Here is a 26,634-nt window from a genome sequence, read left to right as displayed (position 1 = left end):
TCTAGTTCTCTTGCTCTATGAGTTTAGGAGAAACAATTATCTGCTGTGGTCTTGGAGGGCTATTTATATGTGGAAGCCTCCCTGTGTAGCTTGTGTGGGTTTAAGAGTTTTTGGTGTGAGGTCTGTTTTTAGTCTGGATGTCTGCTACCTCTTTCCTTAGTGTGTGCTAGCCATTACCTCTTGATAGTGGATGTGCAGATATTGTGGCTGGTGCCTGGTCGTGGAGTTCTCAGTGGCAGTGGCAGCTCACGTGTGCCCCCAGAGCGCATGGTTAGAATGGAGGTGGCTCGGGACTGCTCCTGGAGTCTGGGAGGGCAAGGTGCGCAGCTCGAGACTGCTCCTGAAGTCCAGGGAGCAGCAGCGACTTGTGACTGCTCCTGGAGCTCGTGTAGGCAGTGTCTTGCTGCCTTAGAGCTCTCGCGGGTAGAAAGGCTGTAATGGTGGTTCCCGCCCCTCCCCTCACGCACTACTGACACAATGGCACCTGGCCTCTAAGGCAGCCCAGACTTCCTCTGCATACACCATCAGGTGTGGTTGCACCAGGCTCCAGCCCCTTCAGGCTGTTTCTGTGCAGTCCTTCCCAGTCCTCTCTCTGGGTCTGATCTCTGAAGCTCAAGCTTCCGCACCCAGCCCCCGCCTGTATCGGCAGATAGGTGTCTCAGGCTCAGAAGTGCAGAGCTGTGGTACTGACTGTCTGTGCATGTCTTTCTCTGCTGTGTTCTCTGAGGTTCTGAAGCTCCCCCTCTGTCCTGGTTGATTCCCCGCTGGTGACGGGACATCCCAGGCTACGGGAACCTTTCCTCTTTTACAGCTTCATCCCAGGGATGCAGGTCCTGTCCTGATTCCTTTCTCGCTTTCTTATTTATTTATTTATTTAATTTTTGCCCTACTTGGTTACGTGGAGATTTTCTTGCCCTTTCAGAGGTCTAAGGTCTTCTGCCAGTGTTCAGTAGGTATCCTGTGAGAATTGTTCACTTGTAGTATTTTTGTTGTATCTGTGGGAGGAGGTGAGCTTCACGTCCTAGTACTCTGCCATCTTGATCACTCCTCTGCCACACATTGGCCTTTTAATCTTATTTAGGAAATTCTTTCTATCTCTGGGATAATTAAATCTATATTCTTATATTATCTCCTAAAATGCTTATACTTAAATCTCTAGTCCACCTGGAATTAATTTTTGGTATATGGTGTTACAGTCACAGTTTCCATGTGAATATCTCATTGTTCCATGTTATGTTGTTACTGTCAGTTTGTTTGGGTTTAACCAATATTTTCTGCTCATAATTCTTTTCCTCAGACCTTTCGTGGTCTGCCCTAAGCACCTCCTTCTGTGGGGCCTGAGATGGCAAGCTGAGTTTTGCTTTGTCTAATCCATCTTTATTTTGATAAGTTTCTTTGCTGGGTTTAAAATTCCAGATTGGCAATTATTTTTTCTCAGTGCATTGAAGGTGGTGTTTTATCAGTCATTGGCTTCTACTGTTGCTGTTGAAAATTCAGCTGTCAGTCTTATATTTTAATACTTTGTGGGTATTCTCTCTTTTCTCTCTGAGAGCTTTTAAGATCTCTTTAGTATCCTGCTTATCTCAGGTGTGGATTTTGTTGGGCTTCCTGGAGCTGAGGTTTGGTGTCTTTAATCACTTCTGGGATATTCTCTGATCTTTTGTCTTGAGAGTCTCCAGTTACTGTCTCTCCCTGTCCCCTGCCCCTTCCGGGACTTACTTACATATTTATTCTTCTCCATATTGCATAAGCTATCTTTCATATTTTCCATTTCTTTGTCTCTCTGTGCTGCACTTCGGATAATTTTTTTAGATCTACCTTACCATTAATTACCTTGCCAACTTTGTCCACTCTGTTCAGTCTATCTTGATTTTTTTTTTAAAGAGTATTTTCCCCCTTTATTGTGGTAATGTTCATGCCATTTTTTTTTTTTTTTTAGACAATTTATTTAATTTTGGCTGTTGGGTCTTCGTTTCTGTGCGAGGGCTTTCTCTAGTTGTGGCAAGCGGGGGCCACTCTTCATCGCGGTGCGCGGGCCTCTCACTATTGCGGCCTCTCTTGTTGCAGAGCACAGGCTCCAGACGCACAGGCTCAGTAGTTGTGGCTCACGGGCCTAGTTGCTCCACGGCATGTGGGATCCTCCCAGACTAGGGCTCGAACCCGTGTCCCCTGCATTAGCAGGCAGATTATCAACCACTGCGCCACCAGGGAAGCCCCAGTCTATCTTGATTTTTAATTTCAGTTATTATACTTTTTATTTTTAGAAATTTTATTTGTTTTTTTTGAAATCTCCTTGATCATTTTTAATAGAAATTATTTTTATTAACTTTGGTTTAAATTTTTAAGATTGAGTCAGAATAAAATCATTTTCCCCATTGTTTACCATGGTATTTTGACCCCCCACCTGTTAGCATATTAAAATACAAAAGATGTTGTATCACGTGACCTTGCCAAAGGTGCAGATAGAGACAGTTCTACTTTTTTCCTTTCATATTTTTATACTGTTTCCTTGCCTCACTACAGTGGTTAGGACCCCCAGTACAACGTCAAATAGGATGAGTGAGCATGGGTGTTAATTATCTTGTTCTCCATTGTGGAAAGAACACATTCAGTATTTCACCATTAAACATGATGTTAGCTGGAGGTTTTCCATAGATGCCCTTTTCAGATTAAGGAAGTTATTTTCTGTTCCTAGTTTGTTGAGAGTTTTTAATTATAAATTGTTGTTGTCTAATACTCTTTCTATATCTAAAATGATCATGTGTTTCTCATTTATTCTGTTAATATGGTGAGATTTTCCAGATGCTAAATCACCTTGCTTTTCTGGGCTTATCTCTTCTTGATTGTATTATTCTTTTTTTTTTTTTTTTTTAATATATTGCTGGATTTAATTTGCTGATGTTTTGTTTAGGATTTTTGCACCTATGACTGTAAAGGATATTGGTCTAAAATTTTCCTTTTTTCAGTGTCTTCTCAGGTTTGGTATTAGGGTTATGCTAACCTTGTGAGGTAGGAATTATTCTTCCTTTATTTTTTGAAAGAGTTTATGTAAGATTGGTGTTATTTCTGTTTCCTTTTTCTATTTATTTTTTAAATTGCACTATAGTTGATTTACAATATTGTTTCAGATGTACAGCAGTCATTCAGTTACACACACACACACACACACACACACACACACACACACACACACACACACACACACACACATATTCTTTTTCAGATTCTTTTCCATTCTAGGTTATTACAAGATGTTGAATATAGTTCACTGTGGTATGCAGTAGATCCTTGTTTTATATATAGTAGTGTATATCTGTTAATCCCATAATCCTAATTAATCCCCACCTGCTTTCCTCTTTGGTAATCATAAATTTTTCTTTGTGTGTGAGTCTGTTTCTGTTTTGTAATTAAGTTTATTTGTATTATATTTTAGATTCCACATGTAAGTGATATCATATATTTGTCTTTCCTTGATCAGTTTTGATAGTCTCCTGTCACTTATTCAATGTTTTAATACCTCTTAAGCATACTGAACATGCTTATTATTTTATCATCTTTGCCAATATTTCCAGTCTCTAAAACTTGGCAGATGTGATTCTGTGATTTCTTCTGGATTCTAATTCTTGGTGCCTAGTTTCTTTGTGTGTTTTGTAACTTTTTGACCACTAAGTCCTGGTACTTTATCTGTGAGGAATTATTTGAAGTCTGGGTTGAAGATGAATTTCTCCAGAGAGAATTTGCATTTGATTCTATCAGGAACCTGGAGGAACAGTCAGCCCTGGAATCAGTTTAAACTAAAATCTCCACTTTAAGTTGTCAAGCAACCTGCTTAGTGTGAATCCTGGCTGCAAAAGAGGGGAAGTGGCCTCCTGTTACAGTCCACATTTCACACCATTCCTAGGCTTCTGTTTTTCTTTCTCTACACCTCAGAGCCTGCAAAAACTGAAGTTCTTGATACCTGCAGTTCCTCCAGTGTCTTTGGATAAAGCTGGTTTCAGAGCTCTTGTTACTTCTCTGGCTTCCTGCTTTGTCTTGGATGGTGATCTTTGAGTATTCCTAAATCTTTTGGCAATTCCTTGTTGCATTTTGAAAGATTAGTTCTATCTTATTCCTTCTTCGTGTGTACTTTCAGCAAGAGGTTCCATTCAGGTACCTGTTTGTTGTCTCTAGTTCTGGTGCTTTGGGCTGCAGAGAGGTGTTGGTGGGGTGCAGTTACTGACCTGTGTCTTGTTTTCCAGCTCTCCGGGAGGTGCTGCGTAACCACTCATTTGTGGGCTGTGTGAATCCGCAATGGGCCTTGGCACAGCATCAGACCAAGTTATACCTTCTCAACACCACCAAACTTAGGTAAATCGGTGCGAATGTGAAAAAAGCAGAGCTGCTAGAAGAGTAGTCCTGGAGGCAGAGGCAGGAAAACCTGGGGAGAGCAGGATGACATAGTTGGAAAGGGCCCTGGCTTTAGTCACATGTCGTTTCACATCTGGGCTTAATCATTTACCATTTATGTGACCATGGACAAGTCACTTTCCTAATCTGTGTCTCGGATTTCTCATCTGTAAGATGAGAAATTTGGGTTATTACTACTTAACTTGCAGGGTTTTGTGAAGGTAAAATTACATGAGATGCCTGGGTTTGGTAGATGCCCAGTGCTCAATAAAAGTTGGCTGCTGTGAACTGGGTGCTAAGGGCTTAGTGCTGGTGGAGCATTGCAGCGTGTGCTGTGTACAGCAGGGTACTATGGGAGATGCTTTGGCGGACGGCTGCTGCACCGCCCACTCTCGGCCCTTTAAGTCCAACTGATTGGATTTAAAACCGGGGTCACGTCCCTGCCCTCCCTATACAGCCCATATTTTTTAAATGGTGAGTTGTAAAAGAAGTCATTTATAGGATTCTTTGCAAGTGGGGAAAAGGTGAGCAAACAAAAACTCCTTCTTAACTTTATCACTACTGAGTGTTAGAACCTTTTACAGCACCAGAGGGGTGGGGACAGAGCACGGGTGATGACAAGGCAGATAGTCTTAGTGGTCTGACCTGTGTGCAGAGGCCGGCCACCAAAGCCCTGGTGGAGCAGGAGATCCCAGGACTGTTAGAAAGGCCACCGCGAAGCAGCACATCTCTGTCCTACCCGTCTCGGGTTATCTCTCCCATTTTGTCCCTACTGCTTGGCTCTGAAGCATGGATTCAGCTTTTCCTTAATGTCACTTCATTTTTATTTTCAGTGAAGAACTGTTCTATCAGATTCTCATTTATGATTTTGCCAATTTTGGTGTTCTGAGGTTATCGGTAAGTTTATTTCCTGGTTCTCATTTCTGAAACTTCAACAACTGGTCATTTCTGAAAATAGCTCTGCCTTATTATCTTATTTGTAGTATATTAAATTTTTCTAAATATGCTTAGAATAGTTTATTGTATGATTTGCATATGGAGGTATCTTCATATAGTTTTATACAAAGCAGAACAGTCATTTGGTAGCCAACTTAAATGTTTATTATTATTATTATAGAAATTAATACATATCTACTTAAGAAAACTTGGAAAGAGATAAAAATAGAAGTAAACATTCTTTAAAGCCCATGACCCAAACACAACTCCAGCTAACAAGTTTAGTCCATTTCTTTCAAGACCTTGTCATTGCCTAATTTTAATTTAGAGTTAAAAATCATACTATCTATGTAGTTTCATGTCTGCTTTTTACATCTGACATACTCTACAAAAAACCCTCTGGAATTTTTATTGGGATTGTGTTGAATCTATGGATCAATTTGGGGAGAAAATCTTTTGTTAATTTATCCCTTAATATTTCATATTTTTTGGATACTCTTGTGACATTTTTATAAATTGTCAATCATTTGTTGCTAGTATCTAGAAATACAAGTGTTTTGGTACATTAATCTTATATCTTGTGACCTAGTTAAACTCACTTAGTAGTTCTAGTAGCTTTTTTATTGACTCCAGCAGATTTTCTACATAGATGATCATAGCATCTGTGAGTAAAGACAGTTTTATTCCTTCCTTTCCAATTTGGATGCCTTTTCTTACTTTCTCTTGATTACACTGGCAAGAAGCTTAGTACAAGGTTGAACAGTAGTGGTGAGAATGGAAATCCTTCTCTTATTCCTGATCTTGGGGGAAGCATTCAGCTTTTGACTATGAAGTATGCTTTCTGCCATCGGTAGGTTTTTTGTAGATGACCCTTAGGCGGTTGAGGAAGTTCCCTTCTAGTCCTTGTTTGCTCAGAGTTTTTATTCAGGAATGGATGCTGAATTTTTTCAGATGCTTCCTCTATATCTGTTCAGATAATTGTATGGTTTTCCTTTTTTTAGTTTGTTACTATAGTGAATTACATTGATTGATTTTCATATTTTAAACCAGTCTTGCATTCCTGGGGTGAACCCTGCTTGTACATGATGTATTACCCTTTTTATATATTACTGGAATTGATTTGTCAAAATTTCGCTTACAACTTTTTTTTTTGGCTGGGCTGCGCGTCTTGTGGGATCTTAGTTCCCTGATCAGGGATTAAACCCAGGCCCCGGCAGTGAAAGTGTGGAGTCCTAACCACTGGACCACCAGGGAAGTCCCTTGTTTACCACTCGTAACATCTGCATTCACGAATGATATTGGTGTGTAGTTTTCTTGTATTGTCTTTGTCTGGTTCTGGTATGGGGTAATGCTGGCCTCATAGAATGAGTTGGGAAATACTTTTTCCTTTTCCATCTTCCAAAAGAGTTTGTGTAGAATTGTTTATTCCTTAAATGTTTGGTAAAATTCATCAGTGAAGCCATCTGGGCCTGGAGATTTCCTCACAGGAAGATTTTTAACTAAAAATTCAATTTCTTTCATAGATATAGAGCTATTCATGTTAGCTTTTTCTTGAGTGAGCCTTGGTATTTGGTTTCTTTCAAGGAATTTGTCCGTTTAAGTTTTCAAATTTATTGCCATAAAGTTCAGAATATTTTTTATTCTTTTAATGTCTGTAGATCTGTACTGATGTACTGTACTCTGTCACTCCTAATCTTGGTAATTTATATCTTTTTAACTTGATCAGTCTGGCTGAGGGTTTGATCTCAACTGAATTTTTGTTTCATTGATTTTTCTGTTAATTTTCTGATTTCTATTTCATTGCTACCTGCTCTGATCTTTATATTTCCTTTCCTCTACTTACTTTAATTTGTTTTTCTGTTTCAGAAGCTGAGGTCACTGATTTGAGATCTTTCTTTTCTAGTATAGGTGTTAAGTACTATAAATTTCTCCCAAGTGCTGCTTTAGCAGCTTCCCACACATTTTGATAAGCTGTTTTCATTTTCATTCAGTTCAGAATACTTTCTAAATTCCCTTTTGATTTTTTCTTTGACCCTCGCATTATTTAGAAGTATATTACTTAGTTTCTAATTACTTGGGGATTTTCCAGAGATCTGGTATTGATTTCTAATTTAATTCCATTTTTAAAAAGTTATTTGTTTCATTTTATTTTTTGGCTGCATTGAGTCTTCGTTGCTGAACGTGGGCTTTCTGTAATTGCTGCAAGCAGGGGCTACTCTTCGTTGTGGTGTGTGGGCTTCTCATTGCGGTTGCTTTTCTTGTTGCGGAGCACGGGCTCTAGGTGCGTGGGCTTCAGTAGTTGTGGCTTGTGGGCTCTAGAGCGCAGGCTCAGTAGTTGTGGCGCACGGTCTTAGTTGCTCCTTGGCATGTGGGATCTTCCCGGACCAGGACTCGAACCCATGTCCCCTGTGTTGGTAGGCGGATTCTCAACCACTGCGCCACCAGGGAACCCCTTAATTCCATTTTTGCAGAGAACATATTGGAATCCTTTTACCTTATTGAGACTTGTTTTGTGGCCCAGAATATAGTCTATGTTGGTAAATACTTTATGTGCACTTGAAAATGGGCTTGTTGAGTAGAATATTCTATAAATGGCAGGTGTATCAAGTTGATAGTGATGCTCAAATCTTCTGTATCCTGATTTTCTTGTTCTGTCAATTATTTGGGTAAGGATATTGAAGCCTCCATGTAGTTGTGTCTATTTCTCTTCACAGTTGTGTTTTATCCTTCATATATTTTAAAGCTCTGTTATTGAGTGCATAAACATTTAGGATTGTTAGGTCTTTTTGTTAATTGACTCCTCTGTTATGAAAAAGTAAGAACAGTGTATTGTGGGTTTATAATATGTAAAATGTATGACAACAGTTACAATGTCTGAAGGAGAGAAATGGAAGAAAATTTAGGCATCTTATTTTTCACAATAGATTACTGTCTTCTTCCTAATCAGATGATTTACCTGAAATGTCATTCGATTTAACTCACTCTCCCTCCCCCTTGCTTTAGTTATGGGTAAGGCAGTAGGAAGAAATGAATGATCTGCTTCGTGTCTGCCTTGTGATTTTCTAGAAATACGAAATTGGGGTCCTTAAAGCTACACAGAAGTAAAGTGCCTCCTCACGGCCTCGCCTTTCCCACCTGTTCAGCAGGTCTTTTTGTTGGTCACACCTTCTCTGTTGCAACGGCCATTGGTGAGGAGGAGGATGAGCTTCTGTTGTGGATTTTCAGGTGTTTTCTTTGGGGGAACTGCAGAATGAGTGTTAGATTTGTCGCTTCTCACCTGCTGTTGTGAAGATGGTTTTGTGGGAATTCAGGCTGCGTTGGATACCCTGTTATGCTCACCCCTAATGTTTTTGATCCTTCCTAGGAGCCAGCACCACTCTTTGACCTCGCCATGCTTGCCTTAGATAGTCCTGAGAGTGGCTGGACAGAGGAAGATGGTCCCAAAGAAGGACTTGCTGAATACATTGTTGAGTTTCTGAAAAAGAAGGCTGAGATGCTTGCAGACTACTTCTCTTTGGAGATTGATGAGGTGGGCGACGGTCATTTTTATACCTCCATTGTATTCTTCAGATAAGAGTCAAGTTCTGTAGTTGGTCCAGGATCAGGACAAGAAGGCTGGGCCCCCTCTCAGAAGCAGCCTGTGACCTCTGTGACATCTTCACTCCCTATTTGTGTTTCTAGGTTCCTAGGTTCCACAACTTTTATCATCCATTTGTGCCCATTCCTGTCCCCAGGGTGCAGGACCCAGGCAGGAGGGAGAGCTGAATCCCACTGCCCCTGCAGGCCCCAGTGAAGGAAATGATGCTTTGCCACTTGCTCTCCTAAGAGGTTTCTTCCTCTTACCCCTTGATTTCTGGGGCTTTCCTTGATGTGTTCTTTGGTTGGTGAGCAGATCCAAAGAGAAGGTGGCTCTGCTACATGTCAGGACAGAAAGCTCTGAGTGCTTAGTTCTGCTGCCCCCAGTGCCCAGCCTGGTCAAGCACCTGGTTGCCCAGAACGGCTGGTCTGAGGACAAGACCTGGAGGAAGCACCAGGGAGAATTTGTTTAAACTGTAATGGCATGATTTTTTATCCCCTGTCCTGGCCTTTTTCCACAAGCAGGAAGGGAACCTGGTTGGATTACCCCTTCTGATCGACAACTACGTGCCCCCCTTGGAGGGTCTGCCTATCTTCATTCTCCGACTGGCCACTGAGGCAAGTGATGGAGCCAATCCTGATGACAGTCCTGTGGGTGTGTGAGTGTGTGTGTGGGGTGGGGGCGGGGAGGGCACATGGCCCTGCTGTCCTCTGTAATGATGAAGAGGAAAAGGGTAGCATGGCTAAGGTCCCTCTCATCCCTGCCCACCCACAGCAATACTCAGTAGTTCCAACTTACAGCTTTAATGCCTAAAAAGTCACGTTTAGTTTTTACGTTGTCTGTTATCTCCATTTAGAAATGAAATGTGTTTAAAGCACGTACCTATGTTGAGGTATTGAATTCTCTCTTTGGAGCAGGTGAACTGGGATGACGAAAAGGAATGTTTTGAAAGCCTTGGTAAAGAATGTGCGATGTTTTACTCCATCCGGAAGCAGTATGTGTCTGAGGAGTCGACCCTCTCAGGCCAGCAGGTATGAGGGTGCGCCTGGTGCCCGGGACTGGGGGCACAATCTTGCCCTCTCTAAATTCCTAGGATCCGCTGCATATAAGCTTCAAACACAGTGGTCAGCTCTTACGAGTTTTATTTCCTTCTGAAATATAGAAGGTGCCTCCAGAGTGACCTCACCATCAGATGTACAAACACAAGCCATTGCAGTGAGAAATGGGAAGTTTCAGGGCTAGTGGGTGGACTGTATCTCCCATTGTGAGCCCGGAAGTGTGTAGCCTTAGCCTTCAGGTTCTGGGTCAGTCTCCCCAGTCTCTTTCGGCTTGTGCCTCACTCTGCCTCTGACCACTGCTGTGCCAGGGGGACACGGCTGTACTTGGGTCAGGGCCCCAGCTCTTACGGAAGGTCAGCCTGGGTTCCTCATGTTTCTGTGTCAGATGACAGTGCTCTTTCAATCCACAACTATTTCGGAGGCTTTGGCTGGGTGGGGGAGAGGGGACTGAAATACAGGAGTACCTCAGAGATTTTATTGGTTCCGTTTCAGACCACTGCAGTAAAGCTAGTTGCGCAAATTTTTTTGTTTCCCAGTGCATATAAAAGTTATGTTTATACTGTAGTCTGTTAAGTGTACAGTATATAGCGCTGTCTCTAAAAAGCCAGTGTATATACCTAAATTAAAAAATGCTGTTAGAAAAATGGAGCCAGTAGGCTTGCTCAATGCAGGGTTGCCACAAACATTCAATTTGTGTTTAAAAAGAAAAGAAAAAAAAAAACCCGCAACAGTCTGCAAAGTGCAGTAAACTGAGGCCTGCCTGCAGTGTAAGAATGGAAGGGTGGGTACTCGATACACGTAACTGGCTCGGTGATTGCTCCTAGTCCTCCTCTGAGATGACATGCTGTTGCTCCAGCTTCATGGGTGAGGAAGCTAAGGGACAGTTTCAGCGGGTGCTCAAGGGTTCCCAGAGCCTGTGGGTGGTGGAGCGGAGATCCAGTCCCAGGTCGTGTTGGCCAGAGGCCCTGGAACCATCTCATTCCAATGGAGGCAGCAAGATAGCACACTTACCAAACTGTGCTGAGAGTATCCCGTTTGACTGGAAACACTGACTTCAAGGTGAGGAAGGATGGATGGGAAAGAACATCTTCTTTTACATGAGGCAGCCTAAGGCTTAGATGTAGGAGGGGAAGGGTGGAGTAAAATAATCCTCATTTATTTTTTCATTTCTTACCTGTGGAGCTTTTTGGGAAATAGAACGACATTGAGACTCCAAATTTAGTGGTAATTACGGAATGCACTTCCTACTACCGCCATCCAAACATTATGTTAGATCCTGCTACAGTAAACACACTCTCCCTGAATGGTAACAGTTTCCATGGGAGGAAGCGTCACAAAAGCCACGACTGATTCTTTTCTTCCATCTCATCTCTCTGCTCAGGCCTGTAGGATCCTTGAGAGGCTGGCCTAGAAAAGACACTTCACAAGCATTAGGTCACACAGCCCATTATCAGCCACCAAGACTCTCCAGGCCCAGTGCACATCAGCCAGGAAACCAGTGTAGACTGGGATGTGAACATCTAACATGTCTCTTTCAGAGTGAAGTGCCCAGCTCTACTCCAAACCCCTGGAAGTGGACTGTGGAGCATGTTGTCTATAAAGCCTTCCGCTCACACCTTCTGCCTCCGAAACATTTCACAGAAGATGGAAACATCCTGCAGCTTGCTAACCTGCCCGATCTATATAAAGTCTTCGAGAGGTGTTAACTATGGTCGTCTATGGCCTCTGGGATGGGTCGTTCTTCCTCTTTATCCCGACATTGGTAGGTTGAACTCACACTTGCATTTTAACTAGTAGCACTCCTTCATGCATGGTGGATTGACTATAAATAAAGTCAAATTTGTCCTAACATGGTTTTTTATTTAATTTCATTACTCTTGAAATTTTCCTAGATCCATTTTCACCTAGTGTATACTGATTGTGTTGAAGAATCCCAAAAGTAGTTTGAAAGCCTCCTGGACGTCTGATAAGAATTCTAAAAGGGCCTTAAAGACTTTATAGATCATGCATTGATTCGATTCTTTCTGTGTTCTGGTGAATTTCTAATATCAGGTGATAAATATTATGTTGGTTCAGGTGCCTTTTTAAAAAAGAGGTCCTGAACCTATAAGAGGTGCTGATGACATTGTCAATTCAGCTTTCTGCATAGTCACTCTATTAGTACCTTCAGTAACCAAAGCTAATTAATTTATTCTTAATTTAAAAATTTGAAGAAAATAGTTCTTATCCAGTCCAAAACAGGCATGAGTTTTTAAGTTAGCTCACTTTGTTAATGGCTATCAATACTACCAGCTTAAGATAAAGGAATTTCTAGGTAGTCTTGTTTGAAGGGTGTTGTAAAAATACAAACTGAAACTGTAAGTACCATTAAAATAAGCTACCTTAGTATTAGCCTGCATTAATAGAAATGTGCAGTCAGCACAGGGAGGAAGAATGCCTGTAGTTTTGAGGTAAAGTCCAGATTACAAGGCTCAGTGAAGAAAGTTCTGTGGAAAAGAAGAGTCTATTTTACGAGAAGTGGAACCATTCCATTTGGAAAAGACTGGGACAACAAAACAGCTCCAGGAGGAGCACAGGCTGAGTGACCGTGGGTGGAGACGAAGAGGGATTTCCAAGGCCTCAAGAGGTGGACTACACGATGTTTCAGTTCCAGGTATGTATGGGATTCTAGGATAAATCTGCATTTCAGAACATGCCTCGTCACTGCCCACTCCCACACATCAACTGAAAGAAAACTTATAGGAAATCATCTCAAAATATGGAAACCAATTTCCTGAATTATTTTATTTTTTAAAATTTATTTTTGGCTGTGTTGGGTCTTCGTTGCTGCTTGTGGGCTTTCGCTAGTTGCAGCGAGCGGGGGCTACTCTTCGTTGCGGTGTATGGGCTTCTCCTTGCGGTGGCTTCTCTTGTTGTGGAGCATGGGCTCTAGGTGCGTGGGCGTCAGTATTTCTGGCGCATGGGCTTAGGTGCTCTGCGTTATGTGGGATCTTCCTGGACCAGGGCTTGAACCCGTGTCCCCTGCATTGGCAGGTGGATTCTTAAGCACTGCACCACCAGGGAAGCCCCTGGTTTCCATGTTTTAAACACAAAGAGCTAATTATTCTAAAGAAGGGAATAATTATTAGAGATTTTATTCATATTTAAGTTAACTTTATTACCTAGTTTCAAGTCTAATTTTATCTTATGTGGCCTTAATTCATTAGACTTTCCCCCATATTTTTTCCGTGTAAACAAACACATTGAAGATACAATAATCATTTCCATAAAACCACCTCAATTCTGAGAGCAAAAGAGAATCACAAATACTGTAACATGGCTACGACTCGATGATAAAATCCTCTTAAACTGGGTGCCTTTAAAGATGAAACTGAAGTTCTTAAAAGAAATTCTATATTCCAGATTATTTTTCCTTAAGGAGAGAAAAGAGGGGTGAGCTAGGTGGGCATGATTGCCAATGACTAGTTTTAAAGGCTCCTCTAAGAAAATGAATGTGTCAGTAGCCAACTGTAGTCAGCAAAAGGGTGTATTTAATAGAATCTTCAGGCCGACTTCCCACCTGCCTGGCCTGGCCTGCCCTCCCTCCCTCATCGGGCTGGTCTGAGGTTTCATTCCACAGATGAGCAGCAGATGAAATACTTTTCAAGATACAGCACAGTTGATGTGAAGGCTAAGGACCCTACTCTTACTTTAAGAGTACAGGCCTTGGACCCCCCTGCCCCATGCAATAAAGCAAGTTTTATGTACACTCCCCGTATCTTTTTCTAACATTTTCTTATATAAATTTAAATATCTTACAAAAAAAGGCTTTTTCCTCCAAACATATAAATTTGAGTGAAACATATATTCCCCACCTGTGAGCTTGTTTCTTCACTAAAATACAAATGCTACCTGATATTAAGGGTAAGTGTCTTTTGACCACTGGAGATCACTGAAGTCTGAATTGCACTGTGGAGAAGGCACTTGTGTTTTCTGAGGTCTCCAGGAAGTACCTTGGTGAGCGCTGAATCGCTGTCCTCCAGAACCCGTGCCAAAGCCTCCGAGTGCCCAGTCACTGAGGCAGCTGGGGAAAAATGGTGAGTAAACTTGATTCTAAAATTATGGAAATAAAAAATAATAACGGCATGGACCAATTCTTAGTCTAGAATCAAACTACCAACAAAATCCGAAGTGTTCATTCATGAAGATTCAAACCTGTTTCATTCTCTCATAAATTATAAAATACAAAGGTGGCTATTTTAATGACAAAGCTCAAACAGTCCTGAAAGGGGTCTGAGTGGACGAGAGATCAGTCCTTCCAGGCGGGGCCCGGGCAGCAGGGCGGCCTCCCTATTGCTGGGCCAGCAGTGCTGTCCTGTTGGCCTTCATCTTCTCCAGCCGCTTGGCCAGATGGCTGTTGGTCATCTCCATCTCCTCGATCTTGTCCAGTGCTGTTCGTAACTGGAGACAGGAAGAGCTTGGTCACTTCACATGGTCAAAAACGAAACCCAGCGCTACTTTCCTCTCCAGTTTCTGGGAAGTGGAAGCACTGCATGCGATCCTGCAGTTGCACTGTTTTTCAGGCAGCCAGAGTTGTTAACCAACGGTGCTGAACATTCATCACAGAGAGGACACAGAGAAGCTGGAGAAACAGACCTCATCTAAAACAAACATCAAAACTCTCCTTTTTCTTATTATCTAACTGACCAAAACGTAAAAGTAAATGGCAGTCACTGTGTAGGTCAGAAACCAACACAGAACAGTGGTTCCACTGCTGTTTCACTAAGATTGGAGCCAGGATTAAAGTCCTTATGCAGCAAAGACTTTATCTCCAAAGGATTTCTTCTTTTTAGGAAAGTATTCCAAGAAGCATAATAAAAGCAAGTACCTCTCGTTGTAGCTTCCTCTTTTCTGCTTTCAGTTCATCCTCGACTTTCTCCGCATTCTCAGCAGCGGTTTTATATCTCAGCACCTGCCCCTCCAGGCGGCTGATCTGTAAATATGAGAACACAGGCCTCTGGTGCTGGCACTAGGAACCACCACTTTTTTGCAGCCAAGATGGAAATACAATGTCATGACAGATTCCAAGAATCTAACACTAACAAGTCCCTTCAGGGGGAGTCAGAGGTCCTCTCAGAACTCGACTGCTATTTATACATCTAGAACTGTCCCTAGAGAGGATGACAGCTGTAGAGTCATTATAGGGCCGATTTCCCATGTTAAGTTTTACGACAACCGTATTGTTTAAAAGCCATAGTAACATCAGGAGGAGACTCCCCGAGAGACTTTCTGAAATATACAATAAGGGATTATGTTATAAACTACAATCTTCTGGAAGGCTCTTGAAACAGCTACAAGAAACAGAATTATAGCTTCAGTCTCATTCATTCATAGAAAAGGCTGAAATGCCCTATCAGGTGTTCTCTGCTGGCTTTTCCACTTTAGAACTTTCATAGAGATTCAACTGCAAAGGCAGCTCAAAAAACCTAGGCATTCATGGGGTTAACCACTGAGATGCAGGAAGCAGATGTGTTGGTACCGTACACAAGAAGGACTTACACTTTGCTCCAAGGTGGTTATATCCTGTTCTGCTTTTGAAAGCTTAAACTTGTACTCACTAATTTGTCTGTTGGCATCTCCTAGAACAGAAGAGAATATCACAGAGGTGAAGGTGTGAACGTGAGGCAGTGAGGCCCCCTGCAGCACAGGAGAGGACCGTGCAGAGGAAGAAGACAAAGCACGCATGCCCACAGGCAACTGCGGTATCTCCTGCAGCACAGGTTCTGGCGCATCTGTGCTATGAGAAGCTCTGGCACTTGTGTTGCAACAGCTATTTTAGAAGAAAATTTTCTCTTCACGCCATAATGTGTGCAGGTAGAGGCTGAAGCAAGGAGCCCTGTCAGCGCAGCAGGGCCCCTGCCAACCTTACCTGCAGCCCCAGGGCCCAGGGAGCCTCTGTGCCCACGGGACCAGGCCCCCGCCCCCCGCTCCAGTTTCCCTGCCCCCAGCCCTACACCTTCGCATCTCCCCAGGTATCCTGCTCCCCCCCACAGCCCAAGTGCCCTTTTCTCCCCACCTCTGATCTAAGTCTAACCAACCTTTAAGGTCCTGCTCAAGGTCCTGCTAAATTTTCACCTCCTTCATGACTCTCCTTAGTTAACTCGAGCTTCTCCTTCCTTTGTTGCATTTTTTTGGACTCTCTTTTATGACATCATGCTTTCCTAACATTATATAGATACGTAAGGACAGGGGCCCTGTTTTGGCTTCTTGCATCTACCTCTGTTTCTAGCCAAGTGCTTTGCACGTAATGTACGCTTAATATTTACTGAAAATAAATGCTTTTCAGTAATACGTTGTGATAATGTGTTAAGGATACAGAGCTATAAATCATTAGCTGTATATCTGACCTAAGAAGCAAACCATTTAAAATGAGAAGCTTAGAAATGCTGGGGGAGAAAAATTCCAGCAATCCAAATTTAACAAAAATCACTCTGAGCTAATTACATTGTAATAGGAATCATAAGGTTTGCAGGAGATAAACCAAATCTACCCTACTTAAGAACTTTTCTACTTTTCCATAAAACTAAGGTTAAAGCTACCCACATCATCTTTAATGCAAAAGGTTTTTCTAATTGGATAATTACTGTCACCCTAAAATTAATGTGGTTATAAAAGCCTCTCCCCAAAAGCCATCTCTGGTAGCGAAAGAGAACTACTCCCATTTCTGGGCCTAAAACTGAAGCTTTAGGATACTGTTTTTTAATTCTTAACTCCAGCAACTTATTATCAAAATGTGCTGCTTCCTTCTCACCAAACCACTCATTCCTTCCTGTTTTCAAAAGTATAAATCCCTGGTCTCAGCCATTTATTTCATGCATGTTCTGAAATTCCATCCCCAAACACCATGCTTACAGACAAGGCAGCTGTCCAGAACTGAGAGTCACCAGGTTCCTGTCCCGGCCTCCAGTGCAGGGGAGCTGCCTGCTTCTGTCGCTACATGCCAGGCCCGGCCCAGCCCAGCCCTGCCCGGCCCTGCTCTGCTCACCTGGGTCACAGCCCCACCCCGGTCACTTGCCCTGCTTGCCACAGACGCCAGCTCTGTCGTGGTGCCCGCTCTGGGAAGATGTCACACGTCAATGCACACCCATTCCTCCTCAATATGATTCCTTCTGAATTTGCTGTTTTAGTCAAACCCTTACAAATCTGTGCACTGCCCTCTCTCTAAGACTGCTGGCGGCCACGGGACTGTTTTGGTCACTATCACAACCTCCTAACTAGTCAACCTACCTTTTGTTATGCCCCTCTTTTCATCTACCCTCCACTCCAAATCGGTATTTCTAGAACAAAATATTTGAACTATATCACAAGGGTTCCAACTGATATCCAATAGAGGAAATGATACTAACCTCAAAAGTTAATAGTAATAAGTTAGTTTTAATAAGCCTGGTTCAAAAAGCTTGTCTATTTGGCCTAACTCAGAATATTTAGATAAAAGGGCCATGGAATAACCACTATTTTAAAATAAGTTATCAGAAAAGCCTTATTCAAATTGGAAAAATAGGTGTCTCCCCTGTGTGATTATACATTATCTAACTGTACATGAATGGCTGCTAAAATCTCCCCGCTGTGGGGATTACTGTGAATACCGTAGGCACTTTAAAATAATATGGGGTCAAAAGTAGAAAGGCAGAACAACTGAAATAATTTGGGTAAACTGAGTAGGCTTACTTTGTGGCCTTGGTTTAAATTCCATCTAATAAAGATTAATTTGGGTTAACAAGATTACTTCTGGGAAAATTCTGAAACTACTCCAGAGTAGTGTGAGTTAGTTCCAAATACATTCCCCTCCAGTTATCTAAGATAAATTCCATAGAAAAACATGTCATTAGGAAGGGTGCTTACAGATGACCCGGGGATGTGGGAAAGGATAGTGTCATGATGTCACTATTTGCAAAATGTTCTAGAAATCACTTTGCCAGGAAGCGGGGAGAGCATTACCTCTCAGGCCTTGTCACCCCAGGAAGCACACAGCCTAGTAGAAACCTCTTCAGTTCCATGACTGACCAGGATGGCTTTTCTAGTCCAGCTGAGAACTAACCAGTCTTCAGAACCGCAGGCTCTAACAGCCTGCTCACAACCACATCCGGGACACAGCCCCACGCGGGTCAGTGGCAGCCCGGCCCCAGCCTTACTCTGCATTTCGATGAGCTGCAGGTCCGAGCCATTCTGGAGTCCCGCCAGGTCACCTGCTGTGCCATCGCTCCTGGAGCACTTCTGCTGTTCCTCCTCCAACTGCAGCTTCAGTTTTCTAATCTGAAGAGGAAGTAAAGGCTTATGCGTGAGATCCAGTCTCTCAAATGAAACAGGTGCTTGGCCTGGTGTCCACATCTTAGAATAAGGCCACAAATCATTCATTCAGAAACTGTTTCCTGGAGTGCCTGCCATGGGGCACGCTGTGCTCAGGTGCTGGAGATCAGCTACGAACTAATTATCAAAAGGAGCAAGCTCCAGGACCAGGTGTCCCAGTTAAAACAGCCATATTTTATTATTTGTGTAGTTCTGTGGAAAAGTACATCTTAGGAGTTTCTTTTTTTTTAATTAAAAATGGAAAATTCATGGGCAGTTAGAGGTTTCTTGTTTAGAGTTAGGCTAAATATTCTTATTTAGAAAAACTGTATACAGAAATAATTGGAAATATATTTTTGAGTTCAGCTACATAATCTACCTTATTTTACCCAAAATAAAGGCCATTCATAGCAGCTTATTCATTAATAGCCCCAAACAAGAAACAACTGAAATGTCCATCAAGAGAAGGATAAGTAAATTGCGGTCGATTTATACAACGGAATTACTACTCAGCCAAAGAAGGGAACGTACTACTAATACGTGCAGCAACAAGGTGAATCTCAAACTGAGTATATGCTGTGTGAAAAACTCCAGAAAATGCAAACTGAAGGGACAAAAAGCAGATCAGTGGTTGCCTGGAGAGAGGGAGGGAGGTGGGAGGGGAAAGAAGGTTTACAAAGGGACACAGGAACTTTGGCAAAGTTATGGATATTTTCACCATCTTGATTGTGGTGATGGTTTCACAGGTATTGCTGTGAGTTAAACTGTCCCCCCAAATTCGTATTTTGCAGTCCTAAGCCCCAGTACCTCAGAATGTGACCTTATTTGGAAACACTCACGGCAGAGGCACTTAGTTGAGATGAAGTTACACTGGAATAGGGTGGGCCCCTAGTCCAATATGACTGGTGTCCTTATAAGAAGAATGCCACATGAAGAGACAGGCACAGAGGGAAGATGTGCTAAGACACAGAATGTCATCTACAAGCCAAGGGACCCCAAAGATGGGCAGCAAAATGCCAGAAGCTAGAAGAGAAGCCTGGAACTGACTTCCCATCACAGGCCTCAGAAGGAACCCACACTGCTGACACACAGCTTCTCACCTCCAGACTGTGAGGTGAGAGGACATTCTGTTATTCTACGCCACCCGGTTTGTGGTGTTTTGTTATGGAAACTAATATAGGTATGTACATCTGTACACTTTAAGTATGTGCAGCTTACTTTATGCCAGTTATAACCTAATAAAGGTTTTTTTTTTAATTTACAAAATAAACTAAAAAATAAAATTAGGAGGGACTTTGGGTTGGGAGAAAAGAAGGCCCAGGTGGAGACAAGAGTCTCACATGTGGAAAATAAGATTAGACGGACAGAAATGAACTGCATGCTGAGGCCTCTGGTCCACCCTCAGTTCCCAAACAGCACACCCAGCTAGGACTGTAGCTCAGGCACAGGACGGGATCTCTCTCTTTACAGGACGGGGATCTCTCTCTTTAGAACTCTCTGACTAGCCTAAAATTAAAGACCAACATAACCACATCTAAGGTTCCCAATAAGACACCCAGCCACATCAGGCTTCACAGAAACTTGACGAGCCCTACCCACAAGCTCAGAGCTGCCCACCAGCTTTTTAGTCCTCTACTTTTAAACTGAAGACCAACTAAATGTACATAAAAGAACATCTGGAAGGAAACAAACTATGCAGATAGAAAAAAAGAATCAGGAAGCAAACCAACCAGCCTATCAATACCCTCTGAGATAAGTGAAAATATCTGCATCCTTGAAATGACTGCAGAAATAGAAACTCAATAAAAATGAGAAGATAACGGTGAGAATATCTTTTAGAAAGCAGAACAAATGAGACGAAAAGTGATGGAAAAACAGGAGAGAAACAGTATCTGTCCCGAGGTCTGATCCCCCTCGCCACCCCCAAATCAAATCGAAGTCGTGTTTCTCCAAATGCCTACAACTCTTATCATTAGAGATCCAGGAAGGAGCACAAATCAGAGCAAGTCTGCCCTCTCCTACAGTGGGCCACCTCCGGACCAAGACCAAGCGTCCCCACACCTCCTGCGTCCTTCATCATCAGGGGTCAAAGGTGAGTCTGCGTGCTCAGAGTTCCAGGTGGCTTCCCCAGCTGTCCTCGGCTCCATCCACAGGGGTCAAAGGGAAAGCTCAGCACTCGGACCAGGTCTGCCCTTCCCCTGATGGAGAAAGGGTGAGCTTGGCACTGGGACTAAATCTGTGCTTCCCAGACAACTCTGCCCTTTCAACCATGACATCACTATCTGCCTCGGGTCAACCGGGACTAATCTCATCATCCCCATCATTCCTGTTCAATCATTCCTGTTCAATGTCCGTCTCGAAAAGGCTTGTCGTCCCTTTTCCTGCACTCCTTCCCAAAAGGCCCGGTACAAGCCCCACTCTGTCTTCATCTCCTAACCTTTCCCAAAGCCTGACACTCTTGCACTGCACCCTCTGGACTATCCTCCACCCTCTCTGTGCATCCCCATTACCCCATCGGTGCTCTAATAGAGACCTGCCCTCCCCTAAGGGGCCTGCTTCCTCTGCAGCCTGGCTGTCCTTTCAGCCCACCTCTCACTGAGCCTGAGAATGGATCAGGTGTCTTCTTGTGTTCCTTGCTGTTACAAACTCTTCTCCCTCTAGCCTCCCTGAATTCCTAATGCAGTTCCTAATCGCATCGCTTCAGATTATAAGTACTAACCCCACCTCATCATTGCCATCTCCCCACTCTTTCGTCACCATTTTAGCTCCTAACTCACATGATCTCCAGGCTACTCCTGCCTTAATTGTTGGCAAATTCAAAATACATCTAAGTGTGATCTCTCCTACATTGGATCTCTAGTTTCTGGAGCAAGGATCTTGCCACGTATCCCACCTTGCCCTCAGCCTCTCACTCCCACCGTCATATACCAGATCTCACCACTAGACAACAGCAGTCCCTACTGAATTCAGTTCCATATATCTTCTCTCTAAGCACTACTCTTGATCTTTCCAGCTCATTCCCTCTGGACCCAACTCCAAAAATCCTTCAACCCCACTGGCACCTATAGTCCACTGTTTCCATCTTCTCTCTGCTGTGCCTTGATATCTTCCTGGATTTCCCTCAAACCTCCTTACCCAGTTTAATCTCCAGGTCCGTCATCATCACTCTCTCGCACAAGCCCTCACCTCCTCTGCCCTATTATGCTCACCTGGTAAAATCTCTCTACCCACTCCATGCCTATATCTATGCAGCTACATGTGCCTGGAGAAGCACACACAATAAATGCATTCACGCAAAACTCCAAACCACATCACTGAAATCTGAGAACCCTAGGGAGAAAGGAGAGTATGGTACAAGCTGCCAGAGAGGGAAAAACGGGTCATAGACAAAAGATCAAAAATCAAAATGTCCTTGAAATTCTCAATAGCCGTGCAGGAGGCCAGAAGACAATGAAGCAATTTATTAAAAAAAAAAAAAGTTCTGAAGAACCTAGGGCCAGGATAGGAATAAAGACGCAGATGTAGAGAATGGACTTGAGGACATGGGGAGGGGGAAGGGTAAGCTGGGACGAAGTGAGAGATAGTCATGGACACATATATACTACCAAATGTAAAATAGACAGCTAGTGGGAAGCAGCCGCATAGCACAGGGAGATCAGCTCGGTGCTTTGTGACCACCTAGAGGGGTGGAATAGGGAGGGTGGGAGGGAGACACAAGAGGGAGGGGATATGGGGATGTATGTATATATATAGCTGATTCACTTTGTTACAAAGCAGAAACTAACACACCATTGTAAAGCAATTATTCTCCAATAAAGAAGTTAAAAAAAAAAGAATGAAAATGATTACAATGAGGAATTCTATACCCCCATCAAACTGTTAATCAAGTAAGAGGACAAAATGAAGACATTTCAGTCCTGCAAAGTTAGGAAAAATTTACAGCCCCAAAACTCTTTCCTCAGGAAGCTACTGGGGGATGTACCAGAATAAGAGAATGGACACAGAAGGAGGGAGGCATAAGATGCTGCTCCAGCCTGGAGCACAGGCAAAGGAAACGCTAGATGATGGTGAAAGGTGGTCACGTCTCTGTCCCGGGGGAGTGAGCCTCTAAGTTCACAAGGGGTGAGTCAGATGCACCAAGAACCAAAAGAAATGGAACTGAGGGAATACCTGATGCATCTGAAAACACCAAGAGTGGACTGAAACGACTATTGGAGAGTCTGCAGCTAGATTAGTAACAAATACATAGGAAACCAAGCAAATGACAAGAAAAACCACAATACTAACTTCAGGCGAACTAAGGAGTTGTGAAGGAGATGAATCCTAGAATCTTCCATGGCTCCACTGTGAGCAGTGTTTACAGAGTCCTGATAACGTAAACAGACTGGAATCTCACTGCTCCTTTATTAGGAGGATGTGGGAATGGAAAGTATACATGCGTGTGGTAGGGAGAGGGGATGAAGGAAAGATAAATCCTTACGTCCCATAGAGGGATGTCAACAGAGCAGCCTTAAACAGAACAATCAAGAAGCAACATAAGCATGTTATATAGAAGCATACAAGGGCGGTACACACCACAAGAATCAGCTAAAGGAAGCAAAAGCGACGGTCGGGGCTGGAGGTGGGGAGAGGGCAGGGCAGGGCACTTCTGTCTTCAGAACAGGCTTTTAAAACTATTTGACTCCTTAAACTTCGTGTCCTTTTTTTTTAAAGAACAGGAGACAACAAAGATAAATTATCTTTTTATCCTTCAACTCTTACTTGAGTAGTGATGTTTGAAAGAAGCACATTTCTTTCTAGTGTACATTTTAGTTTGCTAACATTTTACCATATGATTTAGTCAGTTACAATTAATATCCCCTTCCAATGAGAAGAATACCTTTACCTGTGATAGTAGTTCTTCCTTTTCTCCAGCAAGTTTTCGTAGCCTTACATCTAAAACAAATGAAAAATTTGTAATGTTGTAGTACATAAACAATTTAAAATAATTCTTCAAATTCATAAACAGCAAACATCTGATAAACAGTTCATAGCTCTAAATATCAAGACATGAAGGCTTTAATGGTGAAAGGAAAAGTACTTAATTATTCAACACATATTTCCACACAACTGATATTTATCAGGGCACTAAATACAACATTTGCTCCCAAGAGCAGTGATTTTCCATCTGAAGACAAAATGAAGTACAAAGATCATTTCCTTGTTTCAAAAATTTGCAAGTTTTACCAGTAGATAGACAACTCAAAGCCAAGGGTACTCCCACAGGCTCTTAAGCCCTTAGCAGGAGAAAACTACAGGAGAGAAGGCAGGGGCTAAGAATGGGCCTGAGAGGGGTGCTAGAGCAAAGAAAACAGGAACACAATGATGGAAGAAGCAGAGGCCCACAAAGCTAGTTGGGGGAGGGAAGGGGACCAACTCTAAGATGTGTGCCGTCAAGAGCCATCTGAGGGGCTTCCCTGGTGGCGCAGTGGTTGAGAGTCTGCCTGCTAATGCGGGGGACATGGGTTTGAGCCCTGGTCTGGAAGGATGCCACATGCCGCAGAGCAACTAGGCCCGTGCGCCACAACTACTGAGCTGGTGCGTCTGGAGCCTGTGCTCCATGGCGGGAGGGGCTGCGATAGTGAGAGGCCCGGGCATCGCGATGAAGAGTGGCCCCCACTTGCCGCAACTACAGAAAGCCCTCGCACAGAAACGAAGACCCAACACAGCAAAGATAAATTAACTAATTAATAAACTCCTACCCCCAACATCTTAAAAAGACAAACAAACAAACAAAAAACCCAAAAGAGCCATCTGAGGCTTGGTAGCAGGACTGCTAGGGCTTGCTCCTGGCCTGAGGGGAGGGCTGCTTCTTCCCAACATGCATTAAAATAGGCCCCTTGGGGCTTCCCTGGTGGTGCAGTGGTTGAGAGTCCGCCTGCTGATGCAGGGGACACAGGTTCGTGCCCAGGTCCGGGAGGATCCCACATGCCGCGGAGTGGCTGGGCCCGTGAGCCATGGCCACTGAGCCTGCGCGTCCGGAGCCTGTGCTCCGCATTGGGAGGGGCCACAGCAGTGAGGGGTCCGCGTACCGCAAAAAAAAAAAAATAGGGCCCTTGGACTGAGGGGACACCTACAGATGAGTTTTTTACAAAAGCACCTGACACCCAGCCAGCACTCCCCACAATCCACCAAGGTCATGGCCAAATGTTTCGGCACCTCCCATCAGGCAGAGAAAACCATCTGAGCTGCCCGTGGCTGTACACTCAGTCTATTCCCCACGGCAGCTCTCACTCACCTCGCCGGCATCCTCTGCTTTATCAAAGTTCTCGACAGTTACACTTCCAGAATTCTGTACGTTAGAGAATGTGCCCTTTAAAACGATTTTTGGCTGCCCGCCCCCCTTTATATTATAGTATATCTATTCTTCTAGGAAACCTACATATATATGAAAATAGGACAAAGAAGAAAAAACGATCATTTTTTAATATAAAAGTGAGCTGATGATACAGTATCTACTTGTGCCATTCTTATTCTCTAGAATAGGAATCTTAGTGGAGGCAACAGATGGGCATCTGAGTGGTTTCCTGAGACAGGTGTCATTAGGTTCTCAAGGGGTCAAATTTAACAGGCTTAGCCCTTAAGAGGCTCAGAAGCCCTGCTCTGGAATAACACTCCTCTGATATCTTCTTGGTCGTCTGTTTGTTGCCTTAAGAAATGCAGTGGCAAAGAGCTACAGAATCCTGGCATGAGAAGCAGGACAGAAAACCAGATGCTCCAGGAAGAAGAAACTTACACGTACTCTGGAAGCTGCCGACCAGCCCACTGGTTCCCCTGGACGGATGTGCTGGATTATCTCTTTGCAGAAGGTTGTATTTAAGTGAAAAAGCAACATGTATACACCCACAGTGCTTCCAACCAGGGGCCTTACAGTTACACTTACTGCCTGTCAATGACCCCAATGCTGGTTTCCAAAGGTCAAGGATGTCTGAAGACAGTGTGCCCAGATTTCATGCCGTTAGGGATCTAGATAAGGCTCAGACAGACCTGGTGTGTTTTTGTTTTCCAAGAGAGGATGTGAACAAGCTGGAAGTCCAAGAGGACAGCATTAATCCAAGTCAATACAGTGGCGGCGTCTTACCCAGTGGCCCTTCTCCTGCCGACTCCAAGACCTGAGCGGCTTCCTGAGACACAACAGTGATGGCTCCTACCACTGGCTCCTGGTGGACGTCGCCGTTGGGAGTGCCGTCGGGGATGATGACTAAGCCATGTTTCTGCGGAAAGGAAGAAACCCACCATCACAAAAAACGGCCCCCAGGTAAGGAGAACATGGCAGTGAGGCGACAACACATGTCTGCCACGGGAACACCTGGTCAGCACTAGCTACCCGGAATCTAGCTCTGCAGAGACAGGACTCACACCTACCAAATCTGGGCTGAGGAGTGAACACTGTGCTTTGTATTCAGGCTGGAAAGAGGACAGGACGGAAGGAAGGAGGAACAAAGCAGTGAGGGCCTGGCGCGCGGGGGAGCTCACGTACCTCTCCCGTCTCCACTGCTGCCTTCAGCTCGGCCAGCTCCTCTCTGAGCGAGTCCCGCTCACTCCTAAGGCAGCCAATGTATTCTTTCTGTTTCTCTAGGGCCTGGTTTAGACAGGGTAGCAAGAGAAAGAACGGCACAGAAAAAGAGCAAGTGAAAGGTAGCAGAGAAGTACCTAATTCAAATTCAAAAAAGATAAAGGCATAGGAGACAAGGAAGCATTAAAAGCTTTGGAAACAAGCAGTTAGATATGGGAGGAAATACACAGTTATACGGGTATCTATCTCCAGAAGAAAGTTTTAATAGTAAGTGGTTAATCGTGCATAAATTTGGCAAAACATGCTTATCACATCAGGCAAGAAAACAAATCTTTCTTTTTCAGTCATTTAGCAATACTTAAAGTCTTCCTTACAAACCTCCTAAGTACGTTTGTTTGGTAGACCAAAAAACCCACCTTTCATGTTAAACTAAAGTATATTCAAGAATATACTTGATTTTTTAAAAAATAAAAATTAGTTCTGGAGGAAAACAACCAGTATATATACAAGGTATTTTAATTAAATACTGGCCGTTGTAATAGTTCTCCAGGAGTACGGTAAAATATTCCTCAGATACCGCTTAATTAAAAATAGCTAATCTCAGGCTTCCCTGGTGGCGCAGTGGTTGAGAGTCTGCCTGCCAATGCAGGGGACACGGGTTCGTGCCCCGGTCCGGGAAGATCCCACATGCCGTGGAGCGGCTAGGCCCGTGAGCCATGGCCGCTGAGCCTGCGTGTCCAGAGCCTGTGCTCCGCAACGGGAGAGGCCACAACAGTGAGAGGCCCGCGTACCGCAAA

General features: G+C 43.5%; 2 protein-coding genes across 2 annotated transcripts in view; one reads left to right on the top strand and one right to left on the bottom strand.

The window, feature by feature from the left end:
- MLH1 (mutL homolog 1) overlaps positions 1-12,783 on the top strand; it is a 53,233-nt gene extending 40,450 nt beyond the window's left edge. The window contains 6 exon segments of the mRNA XM_024756122.1: positions 4,239-4,347; positions 5,220-5,283; positions 8,687-8,851; positions 9,424-9,516; positions 9,817-9,930; positions 11,496-12,783. Of these exon segments, the coding sequence (XP_024611890.1) occupies positions 4,239-4,347; positions 5,220-5,283; positions 8,687-8,851; positions 9,424-9,516; positions 9,817-9,930; positions 11,496-11,663 (713 nt within the window). The 3' untranslated portion in view covers positions 11,664-12,783.
- Positions 12,784-12,943: 160 nt separating this feature from the next.
- The window catches only part of LRRFIP2 (LRR binding FLII interacting protein 2), a 109,741-nt gene continuing 96,050 nt past the window's right edge, over positions 12,944-26,634 (bottom strand). The window contains exons 21-27 of the mRNA XM_024756322.1: positions 25,802-25,903; positions 25,403-25,535; positions 23,168-23,217; positions 18,129-18,249; positions 15,496-15,575; positions 14,825-14,929; positions 12,944-14,397 (exon numbers count right to left, since the gene is read on the bottom strand). Coding sequence (XP_024612090.1) covers positions 14,287-14,397; positions 14,825-14,929; positions 15,496-15,575; positions 18,129-18,249; positions 23,168-23,217; positions 25,403-25,535; positions 25,802-25,903 — 702 coding nt within the window. The 3' untranslated portion in view covers positions 12,944-14,286. The remainder of the gene's footprint in view (positions 14,398-14,824; positions 14,930-15,495; positions 15,576-18,128; positions 18,250-23,167; positions 23,218-25,402; positions 25,536-25,801; positions 25,904-26,634) is intronic.

This window comes from Neophocaena asiaeorientalis, unplaced genomic scaffold, assembly GCF_003031525.2.
Source record: "Neophocaena asiaeorientalis asiaeorientalis breed wild unplaced genomic scaffold, Neophocaena_asiaeorientalis_V1.1 scaffold265, whole genome shotgun sequence".
NCBI classification, from domain to species: Eukaryota; Metazoa; Chordata; class Mammalia; order Artiodactyla; family Phocoenidae; genus Neophocaena; species Neophocaena asiaeorientalis.
This window is presented reverse-complemented; position numbering and strand designations above follow the sequence as displayed.